General features: G+C 40.8%; 1 protein-coding gene across 1 annotated transcript; it reads right to left on the bottom strand.

Annotated features, from left to right (window-relative positions):
* Nucleotides 1-12: 12 nt before the first annotated feature.
* LY86 (lymphocyte antigen 86) lies at nt 13-26,571 on the bottom strand. The gene is made up of 5 exons (XM_042466374.1): nt 26,355-26,571; nt 12,631-12,717; nt 9,109-9,237; nt 4,629-4,681; nt 13-299 (listed from the first exon to the last, which is right to left on the bottom strand). Exons 1-5 carry the CDS (start codon nt 26,473-26,475, stop codon nt 198-200), a joined length of 492 nt encoding a protein of 163 aa, XP_042322308.1. The 5' UTR covers nt 26,476-26,571; the 3' UTR covers nt 13-197.
* Between the last annotated feature and the right edge of the window lie 1,365 nt (nt 26,572-27,936).

Below are 27,936 nucleotides of genomic sequence, written 5' to 3'. Positions count from 1 at the left end.
TACTCCAGTGAGTCCAGTGAAATAAATTTAATTAACACACCAGGACTTCCTTAAAAGCAACAGAACATAACCAGGCATTTCACCCAAACCTATTTTCCCGTTTCATATAATCACAGCAGAAAAAGTGCAGGTTGTATAATATTTAAAACACATTTATCTAACTCATGCTGTTTTAGGTCCTTCCCCTCATGACAGGATTAAGACAGCAACTCCTGACTGTGACTCTTGATGGCAAAATCACCACAGATAATAGTGTGATGGTCTTCATTAAATAGTTGCACTGTTACATTAAAATCTCCCTGTTAAAAAAAAAATCAAGACCAAAGTATTAAATTAGTAGAATGTCCAAAAGACAACCTCTCCTCCTTTTACAAGTCACAGCTGAACAGTACCTTGACCATTCTTCTGCCTTTGTTAATTGTGAAAAATATACGGTAATAGTCATAAAGTAAGCAAAGTGAGGCAGCTCCTGCAAATCTTAAAAGCAGCTGTGCCAATCCCCAACCATTCCTCTTGTCCCTCTCCTCAGTTCTGCCTTTTCTTAGAGGAGATCACTATTTGTACCACACCATCTTCTCTATTCCTTTGCTTCCTTTGTGTGTGGTATCCTAAGACTCTCCTATTGCCATAAAGTTCAGCTGCCAATTCTAGAATGGGATTTACCATATTGTTCTTCACCTCTGCTACTAAATGTCTTCAGTCACGTCTTGTGTGATGGACCCAGAGTGGCTCATTGTTGCCATCATGTGGTTTCTACACTCAAGACCCAGGGTGTGTGGTTTAGCCCTGGAGTCCATTTTAGATCACATCAGGCCAAGAAATGCTTAAAAATGGCAAGCGGAGGTTGCCACTTTTGGATTCATTTGGGGCTAAGTCCTGATTTGTCATAAAGACACAGCTCCCGAGGCCTCCATGAATCCCCAAGGCCTTGAGAGCTACGTGCAGCCTAAGGGTGATTTAAAGGGTGTTTCAATGAAGTGACACCATTAAAGGATGGCTCTCCTCTTCTTCTCTCTGCCAGTATGCTGCCATCCAGGTTACTGGGAACTGTAAAAAGCTGGTGTGTGCCCAAACACCAGTCACTATGAAACAGCGAGTTCAGTGGAACCTTAGTAATATAGCAGCTGAGTAAAGGTTTGGCATTTAGATTCTTTTTTTTTTGATTATCTCATTCACATTTGTGCAACCACTGAATTAGAAGGAGAGAGCTGGCCTTTTGATTTTGATCACCATCTTTCTTCCTTAATTGTATTTAAATGTTAGATTACTAGAATTTTACACCAATTGCACAGAATTCACTATTCTGGGGAGCAGAACTGTTCTTTTCTTTTCTTTTTTCAAAATACTTTATTATTAAAACAACATTGTATAAGGTAGAATAGAGAAGATCAGGAATTAAATAAATAATGGATCAAAACCAGAACTATCTATTTTAAGTGAATAGAAGTCAGTGTTAGCACACTGTCCAGTCCTTGTCTGCAGTCCTGAGAAGGACTTCCACAGGACATTGCCCTGATCTGACATTTTCCCGTCCATGAAGCACTAGTGACTATCATGGCATGAAAAACTTTTATATGACGTCATGCTGATCCTGCAGTTGTCCTGTCATGAGATGGAATTGTCCTGTCATTGCCCTTCATTTTGTAATAATGGAAGAACCCATTAATACAATTCCACTTCACTGATAGGATAATGACAGGATCAGTTTGATATGTATGGATGTCTTTTGTGCAATCACAGTTACAGACAGGATAAGGACGGGAGAGTGATTTGCTCCGCTCCCATCCCCATCTGATAATCTCTATAAAGGGAGAAGGAGAGATGCTGGAGGGACAGCAGTTGCACCCCTTCATCAATTCTTTCTGAGCTGCCTGGCCATGTCCCTCAAGGAAAGAGTTATTATGCACTACATCTCCTATCAAACATCCTCTAAACTAGTTTGTTGCCCTCAGATGTCATGGAAGACTTTCTCCTATTGCAAGTATTGAAACAAGATTTGACTGCCACTTCAGTTGGCCCCTGTACATGAAGGAGTGCCATCTTATCATTTGCAAAATGCTTTGATGTAAACTTTATCTATCACTTGAGAACTTAGCTATGTGAGTGTATGAGTGTTAGCAATGTAATTAGCAATTACTGTATGTTATCTATTATAATAAAAGTGTGTGTGTGTGTGTGGCAACTAAAGGGTTGGGCAGACTGGCATCTTTGGCTGGCCTGGGGGTGGAGTCAGGACATGGTGCCTACATGACGCATGCCCTGACTCCACTCCCAGACCAGCATGATGCTAGGTGCCGCACCACACATCACAGTGCCAAAGGAGCTCTGAAAAGAAGCAGTGCCGACAGTTATGGGTTCCTTTCCATAGTGCAAAAAGAAGGCCAGATCGGGACCACAGTGTGCAGTTGTCAGGGCCCCGATCCATTGAAGATGGAGATGGCTGCAGATTGCCCCTTCAGGGGCGGACTGCATAGTCCCTAAGTCATTGGGTTATCATGGTAGACTTTTCAAAATTTGACAGAGAACACCTTTTGCAAAAATGGAACTGGCTTACATCTTATTTGCAGCTAAGAGACAGGGATGGTGGTGTCAGCAGGTTTTGAAGATTGATTGAATTTATTTAGTTTAAGAAAGAGATGATGTTATAAGGAAAGAGTGGTGGATGGAGTTTTTTTAAAAAAAATAAATAAAAAAACCTGCCTTCCTGTTTAGCTGCAAGGAGTTAAAAATAAGATTAAACTGAAGCAAATCAATATATTGAAGGAATGGGGAAGAGGATTAAGGGATACGCTGTTTTTCTTGGCAAGAGGGAAGTCACATTTTATTTTTATTTTTTTAAGGCGGAATATGTGTATATAGGGGAATGTGGTGGTGGGTAGTAGTGTTTTGTGCTGTTACTATATGGTGCATCTGTCTAGAATTATGTATGTGTTTATATTTTATTAAACTTTTTAAAAAATTACAGAGTTTTGTGGTGGTTGTCCATATTGCCATGTCTAGTTTCAAATCAAAAGGCTGAAATATCAAGGGAGGGGGCTCCCTGGAAGCAAAAGAGAGGGCTTGCCATAACTTATCTGGACACTGTGCTTGGCACTTCAACATCTGACAGAGTATTTTGGAATGTAACCTAAATTGCAATCAACATTTTAAAGTCAACATTCCAAATGGTGGGGAGCTTTCTAGAAATAAGAAAGGGATATGTTACAGATTTTTGAGAAATAATGTTTAAAAGAGTTACAAAACAAGAGTGGGTGCACTGAGATATTGCTATGATTGCTGAGGGAGCCGGAGGAATGAGAGAACAGGAGAGGGTTAACACATTGCTACTAAGGGGCTAAACAGACCGGCATTTAACGCCGGCCTCAGGGTAGAGTGGCGGCATGACATCTGCATGCTGCACACTCCAATGCTGCTCAAACATAGGTGTCATGCTGGGTACCCAACTGCACGGTGGGGGGGGGGGCATCATGGCACTCCTTTGGCGCAGCATTTAGACATGCTGTGCCAAAGGAGAGCTGAAAAGCCACCATTGCCACGGCAAAGGCACCTTTTTGCCAGTGCTGAAAGGAGTGGCATTTTGGCATTCTTTTTATTGTCAGCAAAGCACCAGCTAGGGCCTGTGGCAACCACAGGCCACAGCCCTGATCTGGTGCTGAAAGGGATGGTGTGATGTGGAGTGGAGCCGCTTTGTTGGGACAGTCTGTAGCACCCCTAAGATTCCCGAGGCTTAAAAAGGGTGGTAAAATGGAAGAGGAATCTTTAAGGTACTGATGGTAGAATTTGTATGGTAAAAAAAAAAAAAAACACTGGGAAAAGAGTGGGGAAACGAGAGGCAAGAAAACAGGAGAGGACTAAGAGACTGCTGCTAGTATTCCCAAGGTTTATAAAAGGTGGGAAAATGTGAAAGGATTCTCTGAAATATTGATTGTAAGCTTCCTGAGGTTAAAAAGATGGGGAAGTGGGAAAACAAGAAACCCTGTGGACCCTGTTTTGGGTATTAGGTATTGGCACAGAGGGTGTCAGTATACTTTAGTTAGTTAAATAAAGAAATACCAAGTGTCCACAGTGTGTGTGTGTGTATTTGTGTGAGTATAGGGAATAATTACTGGAACTGCAGCACATGGGGGATGTAGGTTTAAGCCTTCCTTCTCTACCTATGATTTCATTAATTCTCCCGCCCCGAGCTGCTATTAAAAGAGACCTTAGGAAAGTTACTTCTGTAGATAACAATTCTGGAATCTCCATGCTGGCTGGGAGATCCTGGGGGCTATATTCCAAAAAAGTAAGTTTTCCAAGGCCTGGGGAAGCCCTGTAGCTTCTTGCTTTTCAGCGGACCTTCCCCAGCTCTAATTCTGTTGGCACTCACACCACCTGAACTTGCTGTTGTGCACATTCAGCTGTGGGTCTCAGGATGCACAATGAGAAACAAGAAATCACACTTGATTCAGAAGTGCCAGGAATTAATAATTACAGTAATGAAGGTAATTTACTTGATAATATTATGATAACAACACCCCTCTTGGACATGTTCTACTTTTTGTGTGTACAGTCAGGCCTGCAGCTGGCTAGGTGGCCGGCTTTGCTGTTCAAGCATTTGTATTTCAAAAAACAAACTAGAAAGAACCTACCTGTGGGATTTCATGGAATCCTATTGAGACAGGCCCTTCATAGTAGATATATTCTGTAAAACAAATAGATCATGTGGTGAAACAGCCAGATAGGGCAGAAATTGTTTTTATATTGAATACTATTCTCCATGCGTAACATCCATATTTAAAATTGACAACACTGATGCACAGGGAAAGCAACCAATAATCAGATCCTTTCCGAGAAACTGAAAGTTGAGTGCTGCTGTTTTAACACAGGCCTCTGGCATTTTTTTCTATTGAAATGTACCAAGAAAATGAATCGAAAATCCACAAAAACTCATACTAACATAAATCAGATAGTTTTAAAGGTGTTGATATATTTTCTCTTTCCTTTTTATGCCCCTACAGACTAATATGGCTATTTGCAACTTAATAAACAAACAAATTCAGAGTATAGAATGAGGAGAGTCAGCATGGCAAAGTGGTGTAAGTATTGGAATTGGGCTGCACCATACTGCAGAATTAATGCAGTTTCACACTGCTTTTAACTGCCATGGCTCAATGCTATGGAATTCTAGAATTTGTAGTTTTGTGAGATATTTAGTCTTATCAGATGAAGAGCTCTGGTGCCATAATATACTACAGATCCTATGATTCCATAGAATGGAGCCATGATAGTTAAAGCAGTGTCAAACTGCATTAATTCTGAAGTACGGCAGCAGCTTAGGACTCTGGAGGACCATAGTGTGAATCTCTGTTTGGCCATAGAAACTGACTGTGTGACCATGGGCAAGTCACAGTCCCTTCAGAGGACGGGAATGGCAAACTCCTTCTGAAAAAATCTTGCCAAGAAAACACCATGATGGGTTTATTCAGAATTGATCTGAATGTGCAAACCACCACCACCACCACCACCACCACCACCACCACCACCACCACCACATGACATGCACAACTAATAAACCTATAAGCAGAAAAAAAACCCACTGTAAATCCCATTGCTGTGTCCTCAGTCATATGCCAATAGGGCAAGTATCTGTTCAAAGCATAGCAGTAGGGCTTCTTGGCTTTTGAGAGCAGTATCTATAGACAAAGATATATGGAATTTTCTAATGCAATCAGCCCTGGCTTTATGTCATAATATACTTCAGTTAGATAAAACAATTTTTCTGCCTTACTAAGATTAAAGACCTGCAAGTCCCCAGAAGGATTTGGCTTTCTGATTTAATATGTACAGTGAGTAGCATATTTGTGTTGGGCCTGCTATGGACTCCAAATCTCTCTAAATGCATTTTCTACAGATTCTTATTAAGTACTTCATCAGAATAAGATGGCATTCCAGGAGATCTGTGGGTGTCTTAGAATTTAATTTTTCCATCAGTCTGCCTTCCATAATTTTCATGATTGCTTGCTCACGAAGTATTTATCTAGTATTCTGTGTGATATGTCTGTGCTCAGTTGTGTGGGTGGGGGAATGCTAGCAGTTCCTCAGCAGTCCATCTCAGTAGAAAAGTAGTTGCATGGTTATAAAATTCACTGCACTTCAAAAAAAAAAATCTGATTGATATCCTGCTGTCTCAACGAAAGAGCTAAGAGGCCTTTGCACATGATTAGCTGATTGGGCTATCAGTGCACATTTTTTCTCATTTGTTGCATACTCTCCACGTGTGCAGATGTGTGAGAAACTGAACTGGCCCTGCCAGCAGATGGTTCTACAGCAATTGATGCTATGAGATGTTCCAGCAAACATTAACATATTCTGACTGCCTTAATCGTTACTCCTGAAATATCTGCTTGTAGCCAAGCTGTTCCTTGGCTACTTTAGCTTTCTGTCTCGGGGGTCCAAATTACTCCCAGTTAATTTACCCTGTCCTTACTACTCCTTCACAGTGGCTACTATTAGGCTGTGGAACTCCCTTCTATAGAAGCTAGATTAGCCTGTGTCCCTGTTGCCCTTCTCCCAGCAGATGAGACATTTTTATTTGGACAGGTCTTTGGTAATGAAGCTGGGTTGCCATGGAAGGAGCTTTTTAATAGGTGGATGCTGAAATTTTTAAAAAAATACCTGCCTGCTGCTGTTGTTTTTGTTGTTAGCTGCCCTCAAGTCAACTTCGACTCATCCCGACCCTGTGGATGGGACATTTCCAAGATTCCCTGTTATCAACTGTCCAGCTCAAGTCCTGTAGGCTGATTCCTGTGACCTCTGTAATTGAGTCTAACCATCTGGCATGTGGTCTTCCTCTCTTTCTACTGCCTTTTACCTTTCTCAGCATTATTGTCTTTTCTAATTATTCATGCCTTCTCATGGTGTGGCCAAAGCATGGTAGTCATCTTGGCTTCCAGAGAGGTTTCTGGTTTGATCTGTTCTAGAACCCATTTGTTTGTCTTCTTGGCTATCCATGGTATCATCATCACTCTTCTCCAACACTACTTTTAAATGTTTGTAATGCAATTCTGATTCTTTGTTTTAATTTCTTTGTGTCTCAGCATTTTACTTTATTGTGTTTTTTTAAAATAAATTTTTATTGCATTAAAAACACACAACCACAAAACCAACATACAAAAGAGAAAAAACATAAACATGCATACAATACATTACATATATAACCATAAAATTCATACATCCACCAAGCTTAACACAAACCTAACACTACTTCAATTAAACATATATCTCATTCATTCTGACAAACAACATAAAAAATAACTTCCTGAATTCCAGTCAAGTCAAATTTGACACAAATTTCTTCCTGTCCAATATTACTCCAGGTTATAGGTAATTCCCTTTACCTATATCTAATTGTGTAAGTTAATTTAATATCATACCTAACTTAAACCTAAACCTGATGGTGCTTTAATTTACTCATATTTTCCCCATAACACCTTTAACTTACTTCTTATATATATATTGATATAGCGGTGTCCAAATTTTGCTATATTTTTCTCAGTCTTGTCCTCTCAAGAGACATGTGAGTTTATCCAATTGCACCAAATCCATTAGTTTACTTAACCAATCTTCTACCTTTGGGCAGTCTGACAGTTTCCATTTACTAGCATACACTATTGTTGCACTTGTTGTAATATAAAATAATAACTTTCCATGTCTTTTTTCCAGTTCTCCCTTATCAATAATACTTACTAAATAAAGCTTAGGATCCATCTGTAAATTATACTGAAGCATTTTTGTTACCACTCTGTGAATTGCCTTCCAATATTTCTTAGCAAATCTACAATTGCACCATGTATGGTAATAAGTCCCAATTTCTTGTTGACATTTCCAGCATTTGTTGGAGGTGTCTTTATACATCTTGGCTAGCTTATTTGGCATCACTTTATTGTGTTTTTAAAGAAATTTGTACCCTTTTAAATTTAATTTTGTGAACTGGTTTGAGCCTCAGTTTGGGGAGAAAGGCCAAATATATATCTAATCCATCAATAGGACTTTAGTGTCCAGACTGAGGAAAGTAATACAGTAGTACCACTCTATCCTGCTTTGGTCAGACCTCACCTGGAATACTGTGTTCAGTTCTTGGCACCAGAATTCAAGAAGAAAATTGACCTGCTGGAACATGCCCAGAGAATGGTGACCAAAATGATAAAAGGTATGGAAGCTAAAGCCTTATGAGGTATGACTTAAGGAGTTGGGCATGTTTTGCTTGGAGAAGAGAAGACTGAGAGGTGACATGTTAGCCATCTTTAAATATCTGAAAGGATGTGATGCAGAAGATGGAATGAACCTGTTTTCTGCTGTTCAATGGATTCAAATTACCAGAAAAGAGACTCCACCTATACATTAGGAAGAACTTTTTAATGGTAAAATAAAAATAGTTTGAGAATGGAAAGGACTGACTCAGAGAAGTGGGTGTGTGCTCTCCTTCTTTAAACAGGTTTTAAAACAGGTTGCATGGGCATCTTTCAGGAGTGTTGTAGTTATATATTCCTGCATAGCAGGGGTTGCACTAAGTGGCCCTTGTGGTCCCTTCCAGTTTTAAGATTTTATGATTCTATGAATCAAACAAATGGACTACCCTTCTTCTCTCTTTTTACATTGTAAGTTGTTCCTGGACAAAGACTACCCACTGCTGTAACTTGTATAACCGGTAGAATGTTGACAGTGCTGAAACAACAATCACACCTGTTAACAGAATTTAAAAGGGGAAGCTGCAGCAAAAATATTAGTGTGGAGGGTTTTGGTGCAGGGTTCCAGCCATGCCCTCTTCCAAGACCTCCCCAGTTTTAGATCCCTCTGTAATCATGGGGCAACAGGCAGTTCGTGTCTGCTTAGCATCTAGCTGCCTCGTGGTTCTTCACATCATGCCCTAATTCATAAGCAAGAGAATTCTACTACAAGACCTCATGCAAAATAGAGATTTTGAAACAGCAATAACTTTGGCTCAGTCTGTTAAAATAAACAGAATTAAGATAAACCCTGCCTGGTGCATTCACCTGAAATGGTATGTTCTTTCAGCTTGCACCATTAGCCACTGCATTCTCAGCAAATTAGGTATGAAAAATTGATTACCTCCTCTCTTCTTTCCACAGAAACTAAACCGTGGGTGATCTCGCTCACAAATTTTCTTGGAGTAAATTGGGACTTTCTTCCCATTAATAGTGAGACTTACATCCACAGACAGTTCCCTGATGGGATACCCTGTAGAGCAGACATAATATGAATCTAATGAGCAGCCACATAGATAACAAAGCATTGTCATGATGCTAGTTTTTCTCTGAAAAGAAAGCAAAACTCTGTTCTGTTTACATAATGTGCTTTATTGCCACTGCTTATTCCTAAATACACAAAACAAAACAAAAACAAAATAGTAACATGATACATCACACCAATTTAGGTGACAATCTCCTACATATCTACCTGTAAAAGAAGACCCATAGAATACCATGGGGATTAGGCTGCATCTAAATATCCACAGAAATGTGCCATGATACAGTCAAGATAGGGAGATGGGACAATAAATAGAGTTCAATTTGGCTGATAAAATGAATTGAGTTCCCCCAAGCCTAAAACACTGTTATAGTCAGGTCAGGTGTGCATCACAGGCTACTGGACCATGGACAGCAAGTTTCAGGCTAAGAACGAGACTTAGGGGCTGTTGCTCCACTAGTGATCTGGTACTAACACATGTTTTACATCAGGGTGGAAACTGGCTCTCCAGATGTGGTTCTATAGTTCCCATTAGCCCTATAATTGCCTTTGCATGCTAGAGCTGCTGAAAGTTGCAGTCCAAGCATATTGGGGGTGGGCACATGTTCTCCATCCTTGGAGTTCTTTCCAGAACGGGTGAGGGACTGGGTTGTCATCACAGTTCCATTCTGTGGTGTAATAGATTGGGTTGGTAAAAATGGGTTGGGTTTCATTTCTGATTTCAATAGACAGGAGGTTGTGGTCATCCATTTAGCATACAGCTCAGTCTTAGCAATAGAATTGTAAGATCATATGTGATCTTATGATTAACATCTTCTACCCAACTTAAATGCTCTCTGCAAGCAATACCACAATTATTCTGATCCCATCCACTCCATTTTTGAACCCTGTTATCAGGGTTGTTGACTGAGGGTACACTTTACTTTTATGTGATTTCCTTTCAATTCATATGTTTTCCCTTCATCCACAGGGAGAGCTGTGCCTTAGCTATCAGACATGCAAATTAAGTCCATGTTTACCTTCCAGGGACCAGTCACAGAAAAAAGCATGTCAAATGCAGCTAGGGAAAATCATGTGCTGTGAGAAGCAGATATCTTTTATCACTTGAAGAAGTATCTCTCCTAAATATGTCCTATGTTTATTGTATAGTCTGACCCACAGAATACTGGAGGAACTGCAATGATTGAAGCAAGTCTATGGGGTGCCATAGGTAATGTTAGACAATTCTCTGGGCAAATCTCCCTGTTGCTTTGGAATACTCCTTTCTGCACTTCCTTTTTATTGCACTTTATTAGGAACACCCCGAGTAGAAATGCCCTTGATTAATATAATTAGTATGCCCTTAATATTAAACAGACCTCCTCAGATGTCTGGCAGTCCTTTGCAATAATTCAGTCAGTGTGCAATGGACATAATATGTGAGCCAAACATCCAGCAGAGACAAGGTAACTAGAGATGCAAGCTGGGTGACAAATTTTAGGTCCAAAGTACCAGTCTAAAGCCTTTCCTGAAATAAAACTCACTGGTGTAAATGATCATATGAAAATTATAATTTAGAATGGATGTGTAAGGCTGAGCTGCTTTTCATTATCTATAAATCACTTGGAATAACTTAGCTCTTTCTTGTGATTTTTGGATCCTCAAATGGGAAATCTTTTGAAGCAGGAGAATATATCAGAGTCATCTCCTTTTTCAGTGTGTCATTTATTTATGCATCAATTGATTTGAATTAATATAATGATATGCTGAAATCACCCCCAACTGGATGGTGGTAGGATAATGTTCTGACTCCCAGAACTTCATCCTTTGATTCAGTGTGTTCCAGATCAGTGGGGTAGTGAATACAGTCCACATCTTAGTTTGCATTTTGAAGGAAATATCCAAGGTGCTGAACCTATTTGGACAGATAGATCTCAGCATCTTGGATAGTTCTGTGGACTCAATGTCGCACTGTCCCACTGTCATGGCTTCTATTCATCAATTACAGAAAGCTTGAACATTGCATTATATTAATTTCCCTGAGAAGTAACTATCTAAACTCTGTTGTCGCCGCTTTCTATAATGTTACCAAATGGTATTTTATTGGTTTTGGAATGACCAAAATAGTCTCCACCGAGGATCTTAGGGGCTGACTGCGATAGAATTTAAACCTTCCTAATCAATATCATATCCCAAAAGCCAAAAGGGGAATATTCCCGGCAATACACTCATTAGGGGATTGGTTATTATTTTTTTAAAAACATCTAGGATATTTTCTCTCCCCCCCCCCCCCATTCCTGATTCTGAGAACAAGTTAATAGAAATTGTCACTTTTCACTCATAAAAATGAACAAAGATCACCTGGTCACTTCATCTCCTGTGACCTTCTGAAGAGGCAGTGTATACTGAATCTGTCCTCATTGGTGAAAATACTTTACCACCCAGACTTCAGCAAAGCAAGCTTTCAGAGAGAGGTGCCTCATACTACTAGTCAAAAAGACACAGTGCAGCTAATTTCCTTTTCCACCTAATACATTTTTTTGTAATTCAAGGAAAGAAAAAGTAAAGACATGGTGGAAAAACTAGACTAGGAGTGGGAAGATGGCTTCATCTGGACTGCTGTAAAATACTGAGAATGAGGCAGATTAATTGCATCACAAAAACCTTATCTGGAGGCCAAGTTAATTTTTTGCAATTTGGACTTGAGATTTGAGGATGTGTTTCTGAAAAAACCCAATGGGTCTTCTCTTTTCAAATGGCTGGCAGTTTAGAGTCACCCTGCCTTTGTATGGCTAAGGCAGGAATGGGGTGACTTGGCACTCCAGATGTTTGGGATTACAGAAGGGAGTTGCAATTCAAAACATCTGGAGAGCTAAAGGTTGGCCTAAAGCAGTGTTTCCCAAACTTTGGTCTTCCACATGTTTTTAACTTCCTGACTGGTGGCCAAGCTGAGTGGTGCTTCTGTAAGCTGAAGCCCAAGACAGCTGAAGGACCAAAGTTTGGAATCATTGACCTAAAGGGAAATGAAGAAAGCTAAGTGTCTTGCTCCCAGTAACAGGAGGATTCAGGCAGGTCACTTCATCTCCTGGACAAACAATTGTCTTGGAGCTCTGGCCTTTCCCTACTGGCCAGAATTTATAATATCAAGAGGTGGAAGTAGAAGAAACCTATTCCTGTGTTCCTGTCAGAGAAAAGTCTGCACAGCTCTTCTGGATTTGCTTTGTAGCAACACAGTTTTTCATAGTTTTGAAAAGTTGAATGGCCTTGATGGCTAGGGGATTCTGGGACTTTTAATCCAAACAGATTTCCCAAGCCATGCCTTTTTATTAGCTGCTTAACAACATTTACTCATTTATAAAGGAATTTATTAGTACAGGTCAGTAAATTATAGCATCATATACTTACTTAAAATAGTTCCTATTCTAACGTTAACTTTCTTGGGTACAGCACTGGAACAGCTGTCGAAGCTAAAAGCAAAATCTTGCCGTGGATCTGGGAAGACAAGCACAATCAAACCACATATATTCGTTTTCATTTAATTACAAAGGGGCATGCTTCAGAAATAATTGGCAGTGGAAAGTTTGGTTGAAAAAAATCATTTACTATATATCTTTATACTATAGAATAAATTGTTCTTAAACTCTATTGTGATATTCTGGTTTGTTCTCTTTGTTGACAACCATGCATCCTTATTTAGTGAATTCAGTGATTTCATGGCCATGATCAACATAATGTTTTCCATCCAAGTTTGCTCCAGACAAACAGCATGGCCATTAGCTGGAGATGATATGAGATACACTTCAATTGAAATGTTTAATCCTCAACTATTTTATCCTCATATATCAGGATGAAAACTTAATTTTCTCTCCACTGTGAGAGAAAATAAATATTCTTCTGCAGCATTCTCCACATATTTGAATGTCCCAAAGTATTGTACAGGAATTATTCTGTAGAGAAAAAAACATGTTTTTTCTTGTGCAAGACATCTGTTTTGCTACACAGAATTTTTTTGGTGCAAAAAATGTTTTGTCTCTGCGGATTAATTTCTGCACAATATTGTTGAATACCATTGAATAAATTTGAATACTATGGGGAAATTATGCAAAATCATCAATGATTTATTATTCTTCCCAGCCAGTGTTTTTGACTATTGAGGAACTTTTCAACCAAGGGATGAATAATTGCAAATATTAATTCATTGACATTTTTGATTGATATTCAAATATTCTTTCCATCCCTAGTTCAACAATCACTAGTTTGATAACAACAGCAGCAACAACAACAACAGTTGGCATTGTAATTTCAGTTACAAATTTGTAACTACTCCATATTTGGCCACACTCTGTATTCTTCCTTAACAGCAAGCAGTTGCATCAAGTGATAGAGGTCTGTGCTGCTGGTCATCATAGCACAGCAGAATGACATTTCCAGCCTACTCCCACTAGCAATATGAGGTGTGACAACAGAAGCAGGATCCCTGTTACACCTCCTCATCACACTGTAGATCACTGGTAGAAGGAGGCTGGAAATGTAACTGTGGCTTCTAACTCTTTAAGTAGATTTGGAAAGCTAGGTCAGGAGAGGAGATGTAGTTACACATTCATAACTAGGTCTACAATGTAGGATCTCAGACAACAACAAGAACAAAATCAGTGAATGTGTGTGTGTGTTGAAATCATGCCACTACACCTCCCCCCCCCCACAACCTTCTGTCACAGAATAACAGTTTCTTTGCCTTTCTATTGCCAAAGCCTGCACTGACATACCACTTACACAATGTCAATGTGGAAATTTAAACTGAAAAGTAGCTTGCTTCTTCGTTATGTGGTGAACCATGGTGTAGTGGCCATCATTGTGGCTAGGAGAGTCCAAAAATGCGGGCAGCTCTGTAATCCCATATCAATGAACCATTTCTAGCTATTTTCCTTTCTATCAGAACACACCTTTGTAAAGATGAGAGGTCATAATTTCCCATTTGAGACCAAGTATAATACACATTAAAATACCTTGCACAATAACACATTTCATGCATTCTACAAAGAAGATCAGATATTATATGTGAAAAAATAAATCTCTCTCCTTCACAGTCACTGTTTGAATTGCAATTGAACTCAAAATAAAAAAGGAACTCGAGAGAGCAGAACGTATTATATCAGTGCTCCTGCTAATCAAAAAAAGAGAGCCAGTGTGGTGTACTGGATTGAGCACTGGACTATGACTCTGGAGACCAGGGTTCAAATCCTTGCTCAGCCATGGAAACCCACTGCATGACCTTGGGCAAGTCTTTCAGTCTCAGAGGAAAGCAAAATCAAATTCCCTGTAACAAATCTTGCCAAGAAAACCCTGTGATAAATTTGCCTTAGGGTTGCTTTAAGTCTAAACAACAACAACAACAATCATAATCAAAAACTCCTAGTGCTCCTCCAGTGTTGGTGAGAACTTGAAAAAAATCTTCAGTCTGCCAACATTTTCCTCATTTTCATTATAGTGTCAGGCACTGCATAGAAGAGGATCACCAAACAACAGCTTAAGTGGAAGGTTCCTTTCCTCCTTTGTTACATTGTCAAAGACAATGAGGGTGAACAACAACAACAACAAAGTCGATATTTTGTCTGCTTCTGTCTTGACTTTATGGGTTTCTTTTTTCATTGGACAGGAAAAAAATATAAATGCTGTGGTGAGGACCTGTCAAATACATATTACTGTATTAGGGATATGCCCATATTAACAGGATGACAGCATTCCCTTTAGCTCCATATCAAGTGGGGTTTCAGGATCTCACAAATCTTTGCATGCATTTTTTAGAAATGGAACTTTATTTAATGGTTTTGCAGATTCTTTAAAAGAATTCTCACTGTTATTTTATAATTCAGTTTTCACAAAGTATTGCAAGACTACTTCTCTGTACTGACAAGAACCACACTGATTTTCACTTCTCTTTTAGCCGTTACCTCCTTCCCCTATTTAGCTGATACTGGCCAACGACATGAGCATGTTTCACTTCCTTTTATTTTTCATGCCTTCTATAGAGGTCAGCAAAAAAGACATTCTTTTCCTAATGCGACTTTTGTATTGCATGTGCCAGATACCTGAGAACAGGAGAAGAGGAGAGTGAGAGGTGGCATGATAGCAGTCTTTAAATATCTGAAAGCATGTCAAGTAGATGATAGGGCAAGCTTGTTTTCTGCTGCTTCACTGGGTTCAAAAGACAGGAAAAGAGATTCCACCTAAACATTAGGAAGAACTTTTTTCTTTGTAAGTGGCATTCAACAGTGACATAGATTGCTGTGGACTCTCCTTTTTGGAGGTCTTCAAAGAGAGGGTAGATGGGTGTCTTTGAGGAGTACTTTTAACTGTGTATCCCAGAACCGGTGGTCTCTTCCAACTCCAAGATTCTGTGATTTTAGCTACCTGTGCATTGTGAATTCAAAGGTTCTCATATCCTGTGGGAACAGATACAGAGCAGCTGGAGAACTCTGTGGGGACATTCAGACTACTTTTTGTACCGAATTGTAAACCTGATTAAAAGTTGGAAGTTCCCATTGGCACCTGTTTAAACACATCAGAATTAGGGTTTTGTACACCCAATCTGGGGCATATCCCCCTTAGAGCGGTTTTTCCGAAAGTGGAATATTTTCCGTGTCTTTTAGGAAAAGCCGGCAAATGTGAACTTGGCCCCGGTCATGATCGGGTCAAGTTCAGGGGAGGGATTTAGGGCCCCATTCTCACTAGCCCATTTGCTCTGGATAGAACTGGGTAGATCCAGTTGCCCCCATACCGAATCAGCCCAGTTACAAATGCCCACTACCCTTTACCTCGATTGGGGCAATTTGCCCCTCTGAAGTTCACATTTGCAGTACCGCTTTAAAATGGAGCCTCCTTTGCTGTCAATCAAATGCACTTCTGCTTTCGTCAAAGGTGACATATTCTACAGCCATTGGCCAACTGAATGGCTGCTTTTCCCCCTCCTTTAAAAAAACAAAACTGGCGGCAGTGTGCACATAGTCTGTCAACTTGTCAAATTTAAAAACCTCCAGGGGTGTGTGTGTGTGTGTGTGTTGTGTGTATTTGGGTCATTACAGATTATGGCAACCTTAAAACGACCCCATCCTGGGGTTTTCTTGGCAAGATTGGTTCCAAGGAGATTTGCCATTGCCTTTACCCTGAGGCTGAGAGAGTGTGACTCCCTCAAAGTCATGGGTTTCCACAGCCTTCCCTCTGAATGCCAGCCTCTAGCTTCGTTTTAGGGTTGCTATAATCTGTAATGACCCAGAGACTCAGAGACTCTTGGTCTTCTGTTTAGCCTTCACTCATGGGGATATCTGTCCCTCTTTTCCTGCCCCCCCCCAAGTGCATGTTGCAAATGTTACATAGACTCAACATGTTTATTCTTCTTTCCTAGGAGAAAAGGACACTGCATCTCACTCTTTCACTTCCCTGACTGTTGTTCGAGGCACTGTTGAACTTCTGATACCCACTTCTTCAATGTGGTTTGTTGATGAGAAATCAAATTAAATTTCATCCCAATTCACTCTTTTCAGCCAGCAATGTGAAACATAGTTTTCTGAAATGGAGAATGCCTGACACGAGAAGCTGATACAACTCCCCTGGGGCATACTTAGAATGAAAAGATGGTCTGTTACTTAGATGAATAAATAGCAGAGGGGCATAGAAGCAAGGATGTACGTGACAATTGGCAATGAGTGACAAGCAAAACTGAACTGAATTTTGCTGGGAGAACAGAGTCTATGACAGGGGTGGGCAGACATCAGTGGCATCACTAGGGTTGGTGGCACCCCAGTGTGGTAACTCATGCTATTACCCACATACACCTCCCTCTGCCAGCCAAGCTGCCTCTGCCATGGTGGGGTGGACTGTTGCTCCTGCATGGCACCCTTTTCAGGGCCTGTCAGACCTCCAGGCAGGCTGCGTGTAGCCATTTTTAAAAAAAGAACCTGAAATTATATTCTGGTCACTATTTTTGATGTTCCTGATCTGTTTTGAGATGAGTGTCAAAACAACATTTAAACACAAAATTGAATTTCCTAGGTGTCATGGTTTGAGCACTGGATTATGACCCTGGAGATCAGGGTTTGATTCCCTGCTGTAGGATAAAGATCCGCTGGATGACCTTGGGCAAGTCACACATTCTCAACCTCAGAGGATGGCAATGGCAAACAGCTTTGAAGAAAAGTACCAAGAAAACCCTATGATAGATTCCCCTTAGGTTCACCATAAGTTAAAAAATGACTTGGGGGCACACAACAACAAAAAACAGAGGCCTCTGAAGTGCAGTTTTAGATTTCTAGGCTAAAGAAAAGCTTTCTTTTGAAGCTGGGTAGTGCTGCAGTGAGGTCTGGGTGGGCAGCTAGGGCTGCACATAAAAGATGCAAATTCAGAATAGCTTATTATAATTTACCATCATGGATAACCCAGTCTTGTGTTTCTTCTCAGTCTGCTGTTCAGATGCTCACTATTGATGGGCAGCTTCAAGATTCTTATTCTCCCTTTTGATGGACTTTTAGCTTCAAACTTGATTGGAATAGCCAGACTTTTAAACAAAGGAGTGTTCTGTGACAAAACTTTTAAACAGAGGATTGTCCTCTGTAAAGTAGAACATATGGCTGTTCTACCTATATTGCTCAAGTATCTCTACTTGTTGAGAGCCAGCATGGTGTAAAGATTTCAGTGTTGGACTATGACTCTGGAGACCAGGGTTCAAATCACTCCTCAGCCATGGAAACTCACTGGGTGACCTTGGGCAAGTTGCACTCTTTCAGCCTCAGTGGAAGGCACATGGAAACCCCCTCTGAAGAAATCTTGCCAAGAAAATGCCATAACAGACTTGCTTTAGGGTTGACCTAAGTCAGAGTTGACCTGAAGATGCACAACAACAATCTCTACTTGTTGTACTACCTTGTTATTATGTGCCTTCAAGTTAACTCAGACTTATGCTGATCCTATAACAGGGTTCCCTTGGCAAGACTTATTCAAACAAAGTTTGCCACTGTCTTCCTCTTAGGTTGAGAGAGTGTGACTTGTTCAAGGTCACCCAGTCAGTTTACATTCCTGAATGGGGATTTGAATCCTGGTCTCCAAGAACACCAAGTTCAACAGACTGGCATTCTACTCTTGTCTAATCTACTCTTTAAATTATGCCTTCTCAACTCTTTCACACCTTCAACAAGTGGCACAAAACAGCAAGCAAGCCTTCCCCAAGTAGAAACAGTGAAGGGATGGTTGTTCCTATGATCCACGGGGGAGAAAAGGCCTGACAACCATTTTGGAATCACTAATGAAAACCTGATTTATGAGAATGGCTCCATTTGTCCTCCCCTAATTCTGTCTCCACATCCGTGCTGATTTGGGTTCAATAATTCTGGACAGTTAGTGGATAGTTTTCTAACAGATGATTGCTTTAGCTTATTTTTTTGTGATAACAGAATCAAGCAGATTAATAGCATGGGTTTCCAGTCATTGATCTGACTGAATTCATGCAGTTTTAGGGGAAGGAGGGAGAGTGTGAGAAAGAGAAAGAGAGAGAGAGAGAGAGAGAGAGAGAGAGAGAGAAAGAAAGAAAGAAAGAAAGAAAGAAACCTACCTCTCCACAGAACATCAATACTTATGGCCTTTCCATATTATACTTCTGGGAGCAGCCAAACAATGGTAGGGCAGTGAATTATTTTAGTTTATTTCCCACCCCCCTGGCATCATGCTAAAATAACAGAGGAGAAAGGGAACTGGAAATAAGCATACTAGAGAACGATCCTTAGCACTTACATAGTGCTTCCCACCTTCAAAGCCCTCTAATTAATCCTTCCAGCCTGGGTGAGGAAATGATTATGGAACAAATTTCCATTTCACAGTTGATGTGTTCTCTCACCACTGTCATGCCGCCTTAGGAAGTACATTGCTCTAAACTAGTCTTCCCCCAAATTCTCAGTGCTGAAGCACACTTAGCAGATTTAAGTTTTTTTAAAAGCTGGAGGCACATTGTACGCTTTAGGCAGGTTTACTCTTATTTATTTATTGTTTTTATGTACAGTGCTGTGCAAATCTACAGCGCTATATAAATAATAATAATAATAATAATAATAATAATAATAATAATAATAATAATAACATTTCAATCTGACACCCGATTTACTTATAGTATGGTCCACAGTTATAGAATTATATTAAAAGAATGCTCACATGGTTGAGCTCTCTTTCTAATGTGCATGTGAGGATAGTATATTGGTGAAGGAAAAGCAGGGGCATGCCTTATCTTTCCAGATTTACTGTCTGTACATGAAGATCATCCCAGGAGGTCCCTCTCAATATTTCTGCTAGCACAGTGCATCATAAGCTATCTGATGTGGTACACTGGTAGGTTTTTCCCTCCAATGTGTCAAGGATTAGTACCATATTTATGCCCATTGGCTACAGCTGATTCCTTCTTTCCTGGAAACGTTGCTTTAGACAAGCAGCCAAAGGCTCATGGACCAGCACCAGTCCATAGACTACCATTCTGACTAGCACAGTTTTAGAAGAAAAGTGCAGCTCATTGAGAAAAGAGAGAGTTTCCTTTGTGTGGTATCCTCATAGGTGACAATTTTATAATCGTTTTGGTGCATGATTACACAAAATCTCAAATTTATATACGTATGTGTGAGTGAAATGTATTTTTAATTTTAACTTTAAAATTGTATTTTAATTCTGGTTGACTATTTAAGGCCTCTTGTATTGTGTCTATCTGCTGCCTTCAAATGCTTTGTGAATGAAAGTGCAGTACAGTATATACGTTTTTAGAATAAAATGAATAGGTTTCAGCTACTGATTGATGGCTACTCCCACCCAATCTTTCTCAGTCGTGGTTTCAGGGACAGGATTATAGAGCAGAAGCCCAGACCCTCCTTCAGAAGAGTGAACAAGAGAGTCCCTCAAACACATAGGCCAGGATACTGCATGGACCAGGATACTCCAGGGGTAGCCTGGAGTATCCTAGTTCCGCAGTTGCCCTGACCTTCCCCCATTACTAGCCTCCCTTTCCCACACAGCAATATCTGTTTGCATAGGCATCCTGCTGATCCATCCAGTGAATGAGGTGCCCAGCCATGATCACATGGCTGGGCACCTAGTTCTGACCTCAGAGCAAGCAACCTTGGCATCAGCAGCTCAGCGGGATGCCCATTTAGACTGCCACAGTGGCGCAGGAGGAGAGGGCTCTAGATCTTCCCAGAAGGTCTGGAGCAAGAGATATATTTTTAAAAATACATTGTAAGGCTGTTATACCCCTGATCTAGTGCAGAACATGCTGGACTTCATCCAGACAGCTTGTACCAGAACTGAGGTTTGGATCTAAAGAGGGGAGGAATATTAAGTCCAGAACCATAACTGCACTTCTCTTTCTTATATTCTTCCATTTTCTCTTGGGGAAAGAAACTCCTGGTACTGGTTGCCTTACACGAGATGGTATTTTGCTTCAAGTACTCAATCATAGAGAGTTTCTTCTTCAGCAGACAAGTATCTGAAATATAAAGGCACTTGTACAAAATCTGTGGTTCAGTTAAAATTATTAGGCGGCAGGTGATATGAAAGATCTGTGCCTGTAATTCTGGAGAGAGTGGTAGAGAAAACAGTACAGGATACAGGAAGACCTAACTTTCTAAATCTACTTTTCTGGGGCTACAACTTGCAGTGATCTTAAAAAGCAACACACAGCACACACATTCACTGACTCCATCAGATTAAAAAAAACCCTACACAGATAAAAAACAGTAGGTTACAAATGAAAAACCACCACCACCAGGATAGTTCCTCCCCCTGGAAAAATATATGAACGAGGCATTATTATTATTATTATTATTATTATTATTATTATTATTATTATTCCTATATTCCACCTTTCTCCCAATATAGGGACTCAAGGAATGGCAATTGCACCGTAAAAAGTTTCATCTGCAAGCACAAAAAACCCAGGGTGACCATTGTTACAAACAATTAAAAGGTCTTATGCATGGCTAGATGTGTATGCCGAATGCAGAAAACCACTGGCTTAAAAATAAATATACAGTAGAGTCTCGATTATCCGACATAAATGGGCCCGACTGATAGTCGGATAGCCGAAAATGTCGGATAATCTGGAGGGTGATTTGTCCCCAATGACGGCATGCATGCACCCGTGTCGTCATTGGGGACAAAAGTCCCTCCCCTCCCCTTCCCTCCCCCCCTGCTTACTTGGCCCAGGCCTCTAATGAAGCCATGGAGAAGAGGCCTGGGCCAAGCACCCAGGTCTCCTATCAAGCCGCGGAGGAGATGACTGGGCTGAACACCTAGGCTTCTTCTCAGCAGCTTCATTCAAACAAGCTCTAGCTGTCACCAGCCCATGCCGAGAGGCCATTTATATACCTTCAGATAGCCCTTCACAGAGAGGACTGTAAAGCAGTGCCCATGGTCACCCTAAGCCTATTTCATCCTGTGTGTCAGATATTTGGAGTGTTTTATACATTGTCCTGTATTGACACACCCTGATTTGTGTCTCAGGTGATCTGTAAAACCATCTGGCGCCTAATCTGTCTTTATTGCTGACTCTCCTTAAGCATGCATTGGGGAGCCATTTTCGTACCTTGAAGCTTATGGATATTTTTCTTCCTGCTGCCATGGTGTCGATTTCTGGAAATAGTGCCAGGTTATGCTTCATGTTAAATGACAGAGTTTAATCTAAGCCCATAACCTCTGGGAATGACAAATCTGAAATGGACTGGCTTCTGAGTTTGTTTTTTCTTGATCTGTGTCGCCATGGTTGATGAGCCTGGATTTAATCAGTCACAGAGATCTTGTGAGAGGGTAGGGAGGTAGACTGAACTCCAGCTGTCTAACAAAAGAAGTAGTGCGGGTCTAGTGCCCCCCCCTTCAAGCAACAGGGCAGCCTCCAAAGGTATTGAGGAACCTTTCTCTCTCCATGGATGGACATACTTAAAAGGAAACACTCTTTGCACAGCTAAATATGGCATACAAATAAATAAATAAATAAATAAATTTATTTATCCATTTATTTAAGAGAAGTAGAGAAAGTCCAAGCCTTTTCAAGCACATCCTCTATGATGAAGTTCTCTTTAGAAACACTTGGTAGAAATTACAAGTGAGAATCAGTGGAATATAGCCAGAGCTTTAACACCTTGGATAGCTTTTTTAAAAGTTTGGGCTAAAACATGAAGCAATTTCACTGCCTGGGGCCTTGTCTGCACAGGCCAAAAAGCCTGTTTCTCACCGATTCTAGCTTCATCTTGTTTGGATCACTCCTGTCCCAAAAACAGGTTCTGGTATGAGCAGTCTGGACGACATCCAACATGTTCTGCACCAGAACTGGGCTATATCCACATAACACGCATTTTAAAAACTTACCTATTACTCTGGATCTTCCAGGAAGATCTGGAGCCCTCTGTTCCCATGCTGTCCAACATGTCTGTCACCACCATAGGTCACTTGTTCTGAGGGCAGGCTGAGGCACCCAGCCATGTGACTGTTGCTCGGCACCTTGTTCTAATCTCAGATGAAAGTCATCTGCAGTGGTGTCAGGTGTGCTGGGCAGCTCAGTGGGGTGACTGTGCAGACAGCCACCACAGTGCAGGAATGGAGGGCCAGTTAACAGAGTGATATTGGGAAAACTTCAGGGACAGGATATTCTGGGCTGCCCACAGAGTATCCTGGCCAGTGCAGACAAGGCCTTGGTAACACAGAAGCCACCAACCACTGCTTCTGCCATGTTACGTTGGAAAACTCCAACCTAAATAGCATGGGATTGTTATAGCCCTGCTTTCCAGAGTAAAAGTTATTTTACAAAGTGGATTACAACTTTATAGCCAGATGGGCTGGTGGAATCGGAAAGTTGTAGTCCTAAATAAATAAGAACTAATTCATGCTCTGCCTCAAAATGCAAAACAGAGATTTCATCTACAAACAAAATTTCAGCATTAAAAAAAAGGCATACACTTAACTAGCTGGCATCCTGCTCAGTAGAATCATAGACTGGGCATTCAATCTTGTAACTGCTTGAGATTCATATTTACAGTTGTGAATGATTGAATGTGACTTCAAAACCCTACCTTGTCTGCCTGACAGTGTTCCAACCAAAGGGTTACTGAACACTGCAGATCATGGCACTGGGAAATGACATTGGAAGCACCCTCTCAGTAATGTGGTGTATTGAGACAAGCAGTTGTGGCAGAACCCCAAGGGGTCTCTCCAGTTGCCTGTTCTTGATGTGCCCATACACCAGGAGAGTATTGCAGACATCATTTCCTAGTACCCCATCTGCAGCACCAAATAAACCTGTTAGTTGGGGCAATGCCAGCCTGACAAGGTATGTTTTGTTGGGTAACATTGTTAGACCTAACTGTGATGATGGATCACCATCATCATACTTACATCTGACAATGCAGGATCCTGGTCATAGTGTGCTAAAATGAAAGTCTTTGTAATCCACTCAAAGGCCAGCAAAGAAAGAGGAGTGCACATACATTTCTTAGAGAAGGATATTCCAAGGTAGGTGCATTCCTTGACCTTGTTGCTATTACTTATCTCACTGACAGGCCAAATGCAAGGCCTCAGACACTGGTTGTAAAGCTCAGATAGGCATACTTCATGTGTCCAGAAGAAAGGACCCCAAATAGCATACTGTAGATAGAAAAAAATACCTGGAGGGATGCTGCTATTCACACAGACAGCAGTGGGTTAGAATGGATCCCAAGTCTGCCTCACCACTAGGAGACCTGACTGGTACCACCTTTAACTTCAGTGTCAAGTAAACCTGTTTGTTGACCCAAATGTTCAGCATCTATTGAGATCATGCTTGGTCTCCAATGTGTTAGTTTTCAATTTTTTAAATGGTTACACTGCTTAACATAATTTAAAAAGTGGGGTTTTAGAGTCTTCTAAGGTGGGTTGGCCAACTGTTAGGGGACATTATTGTCCTCTAGGGGGACCTTGCAGGATTACCACTTATTTCTCAATCTTTTATTGGGAAAAAATGCCTCAAGATGCCCACAATACCCCCCCCCCCCCAGACTGGGAGGGTGATATTGCTAGGTTTTTGCCCCTCATTGGGCCATTTTAAGTCCTGGAGAAATCTTTTTTCCAAGAAGAAGTGGTCAGAGAGTCAACTTCTACATCACTTCCTATTGAAAAGGCCTCTCCTTCTGTGGTGAAATTGCCTCCTACAGCTGGAAGCATTTCCCTCCCCCTATTTTAATGTTGTTGTTGTTGTTGAGAGGAGTCATGAAGGGATTTTACTGATCGTATCCCATCCAGAAACTTATTTGGCATAGAAGTAATTTTACAAACAGGGAGGGCAAAAAACTGAAAACAAATTTGGTGCGTTTTCTCTCCTTAAAATAAGAAGTAAAACAAACCAGCCAACCAGCTACTTTCAGTTCCATTTTCCTTATGGAGAAACTCCTCTTGAAAGCTCATTTTATCTCCGAGGAATCAACGGATAAAAGATTTCATTCCAAATATTTATTTATTCCTCATGTCCCTCGCTAGTTTCAGCTCCATGGCTTTATAAAGCAGTGACTGAGCTTCTGGGGAGTGGGGAGGGGAGGCAGAATAATGCTTAACAGGAGCCTTTGTGTGGGTTGAATTGGAAAAACAAATGCCTTGGCTTTTCTTTGCCATTAATCACTTTTTCATGTCACGTGCCTCTCATGAATGAGATGTCTATGAAGCTAATTCCCTTTGTCCCTGCCGTGAAGCGCGTGAGGACCACGGTGGAGGCACGAGGCCATGCAGGGCCAAGGAGTTGAAAGGGAAATGCTACCGAGCAGATTCGTTTTTCATTCACTTCAGCACTGCTGGCTCTTTTTCTTTTCCAGCAGATTGGAAGAACAAACAAGCCCACAGTCTATGGGAAATGTCGCCACTGTGTGTTTCAACTGCATGGTAGAGCATGGTGACAGTTTTTGACAACATGGGCCCTTCTGAGTAGCAAATTCAATTTTGTGTCAAGCTAAGATTTAGGGGGAGAAACATCAACTTTTGCACCAGCTTTTTGTTGGGGATCAACCAAAAAGAAGTCAGCTTCTCTACCTCCCAGCCTTGTTCATTACATATGTTTCAGAGTGGAAAGGTGATTTTTATTTCTTTAGAGATGGAAAAAATGTGGCCCTCTTGGATGTAATTGGACTGCAACGTCCGTCAGCCCTATGCAGTTTAGCTAACAATGCAGAATGCTGGGAGCTGAAGCTGAACATCATCCAGATTAGAAGGTTATAGATTGAGCCAGTTTAAAAACATCAATATTCAAGAAATTAATAGGATAAAATCTTATTCCATGCTGGAATCACTCTCAGTGAATTCACATTGGCCCTTTTCTCATCTCTTTGTTGATTTTCAGCAGAATCTGGTTTATTTTGTCTGAAAGTCCAAGTCTGAGAAAAAGAACAAATGTAGGTTTTTTGTTGCTTTCTCTCTTTGCTGTTAATCTTTTCTATCAATGTTTAATTAATACTCTTGCAGTCCCAATCCAAGGGATCCTGTAGCACCTTTGAGACTAACTGAAAGAAAGAAGCAGGTAGCATGAGCTTTTGTGAACTTGAGCCTACTTCCTCACATGCAGTTAGTCTCAAAGGTGCTACAAGATCCCTTTGCATACTGATTTTTCAGACTAACACAGCTATTTCTTTGAATTGTAGCCCCAATGGTTATGTTGAAAAAGAATTGCCCTGGGCAGGGCTGGGAAAGCACCCCCCTTTTTTTTGGCGAACAGCTTTGGGATTCTCCCTATGCAGGATGGGGGATTCTGGAAGTTGTAGTCCAAAAAGTTACTTTTCCAAGCACTGAGCACAGTCATTCTGATAGGAAGATTCTCTCTCCAGAATGTTGCCCTCTTTTATATATTTAGAGGGAGACAGAGATGTTTCTATATGTAAATCAGGTTGCTGCACTGAAAGCATGTGCATGGAAGAGATCCAGAAGCACCTTCTGATCCAGCAACTGGCTTCCCCAAAGTCACCCACTATGTTTTTTGTGCTTGCTGGACATAGGATCTAAAACCGGCATCCATATGCAAAGCTAACAATCTGCTGCTCTGCAACTGCCTGCTGCTGATACAAGAACAAGAGAAGTTAAATGGAATGGCAAGAACTCACCACAGCTTCTGTACTTTACTTCCAAACTATCATTCTTGCAGATAGTGTGTGTAGGCCACTTGCTGCTGGAGGTGGTATAAATCAGCAGAAAGATGAGAGGAACAACTTGAAGCACCTTCATGCTGCCTGTTGAAGAGGATCTGTGTGGCTGTTGCGTTTCCTCCTTGTCAGTGAAATTCAGAGGTAGTTTGCCTGCTTCCTCATTCTATTAAATGCAGCAACTCTGAGCCTCTGCAAGTGGTAATACTCCAGTACAGGCTAATGCCTTGACAGGGTGTTCAGAGTGGGTAAATAGCTAGTTGAAGGCCCTTCCTTATTTTTGAAGATTTCTGCTCTCTATTTCATATCATTTAGGGCTAATACAATTATTGGAGAGTATTTCACTCACTGGAGAGCAAATATGGTCCAGTGGTTTGAAAGCTGGACTATGACTGTGAAAGGGAAAGGTTTACAATTGGAGATCAGGGTTTGAATCTCCCCTCAGTCATGAAACCAGTCAGTGTACATCATACACTCTCAGCCTCTGAGAAAGAGAAACTCCCTCTGAATAAATCTTGCCAAGAAAACCCCATGATAGGTTCATGTTAGGATGGCCGTAAGGCCGAAATGACAGGAAAACATACAATAACAACAACAACTTCATTCACTACAGTAGGGCTGGAGAACCTTTTACCCTCCAGATATTTGGGACTGCAACTCCCACAATCCCTAATCAATGGACAATCTGCCTGATGTTTTATGCAGTCCTGGAGGTACTGGTGGGTTAATGTTCAGGCAGGGGGAAGTTCAGGAATGTAGCCCCAATGAGACTGCTGCCCCTAATGAAATTTTCTTTTATTCCTCAAATTTATAGCATTGCGGTAGCATTTTGGGAAGATTTTAAAAACTAATTTTCCAAGAATCTGGTAGTCAGCAAGGCCACTAGTCATATTGGTTGGGGGATTCTGGGAGTTGTAATCCAAAAATAAACATAAGTGTGGCTTCTCTAAATGCTCTGGAAGTGCTGGTTTCCTTCTGGCCATCTGTGGGCACTGTAGTCTCGTGTGTAGAATAAGGGGGCCATTTAACTTGTGTTTCATTCTTGAATTAACTAGATTTGTATTTGGAGAACTCAACCACACATTCAATAGAGACCCAATCTGACAATGTAGGTATTTCAGCTTGAGTGACCCGTCTAATTTCATTGGACCTACTTAAAAAGCAAGATGTTGTCCACTGAAATGTTGATGTTGCCAACCCATGGATTGATATGACACCATCAACCAATTCATATTTTTAAATGGATTTATAACATAGCTTTTAAAATGATTAATTGGTGAATTAATTGATTGTGTTTAAATGTATTCATGTATGAAATTCACAAGTCTCAGTGAAAATGCTCTTTGAGGACCCTAGAGGAAGAGGACTGTAATTCTTATGCATGGAATAACTGGTATTATTAAATAAAAGTTGTTACCTGGTACTCAAAGCAAAAGCCTTTCCCTCCATTTTACCCTTTGAAAACATCCCACATTCCTCTACTGCGCTGACACACGCAGCCAAAATGATTCAAGAAAGAAACAACACCATGTCCATCAGTGGT

The sequence above is a fragment of the Sceloporus undulatus genome, chromosome 4, assembly GCF_019175285.1.
Source record: "Sceloporus undulatus isolate JIND9_A2432 ecotype Alabama chromosome 4, SceUnd_v1.1, whole genome shotgun sequence".
NCBI lineage: Eukaryota > Metazoa > Chordata > Lepidosauria > Squamata > Phrynosomatidae > Sceloporus > Sceloporus undulatus.
This window is presented reverse-complemented; position numbering and strand designations above follow the sequence as displayed.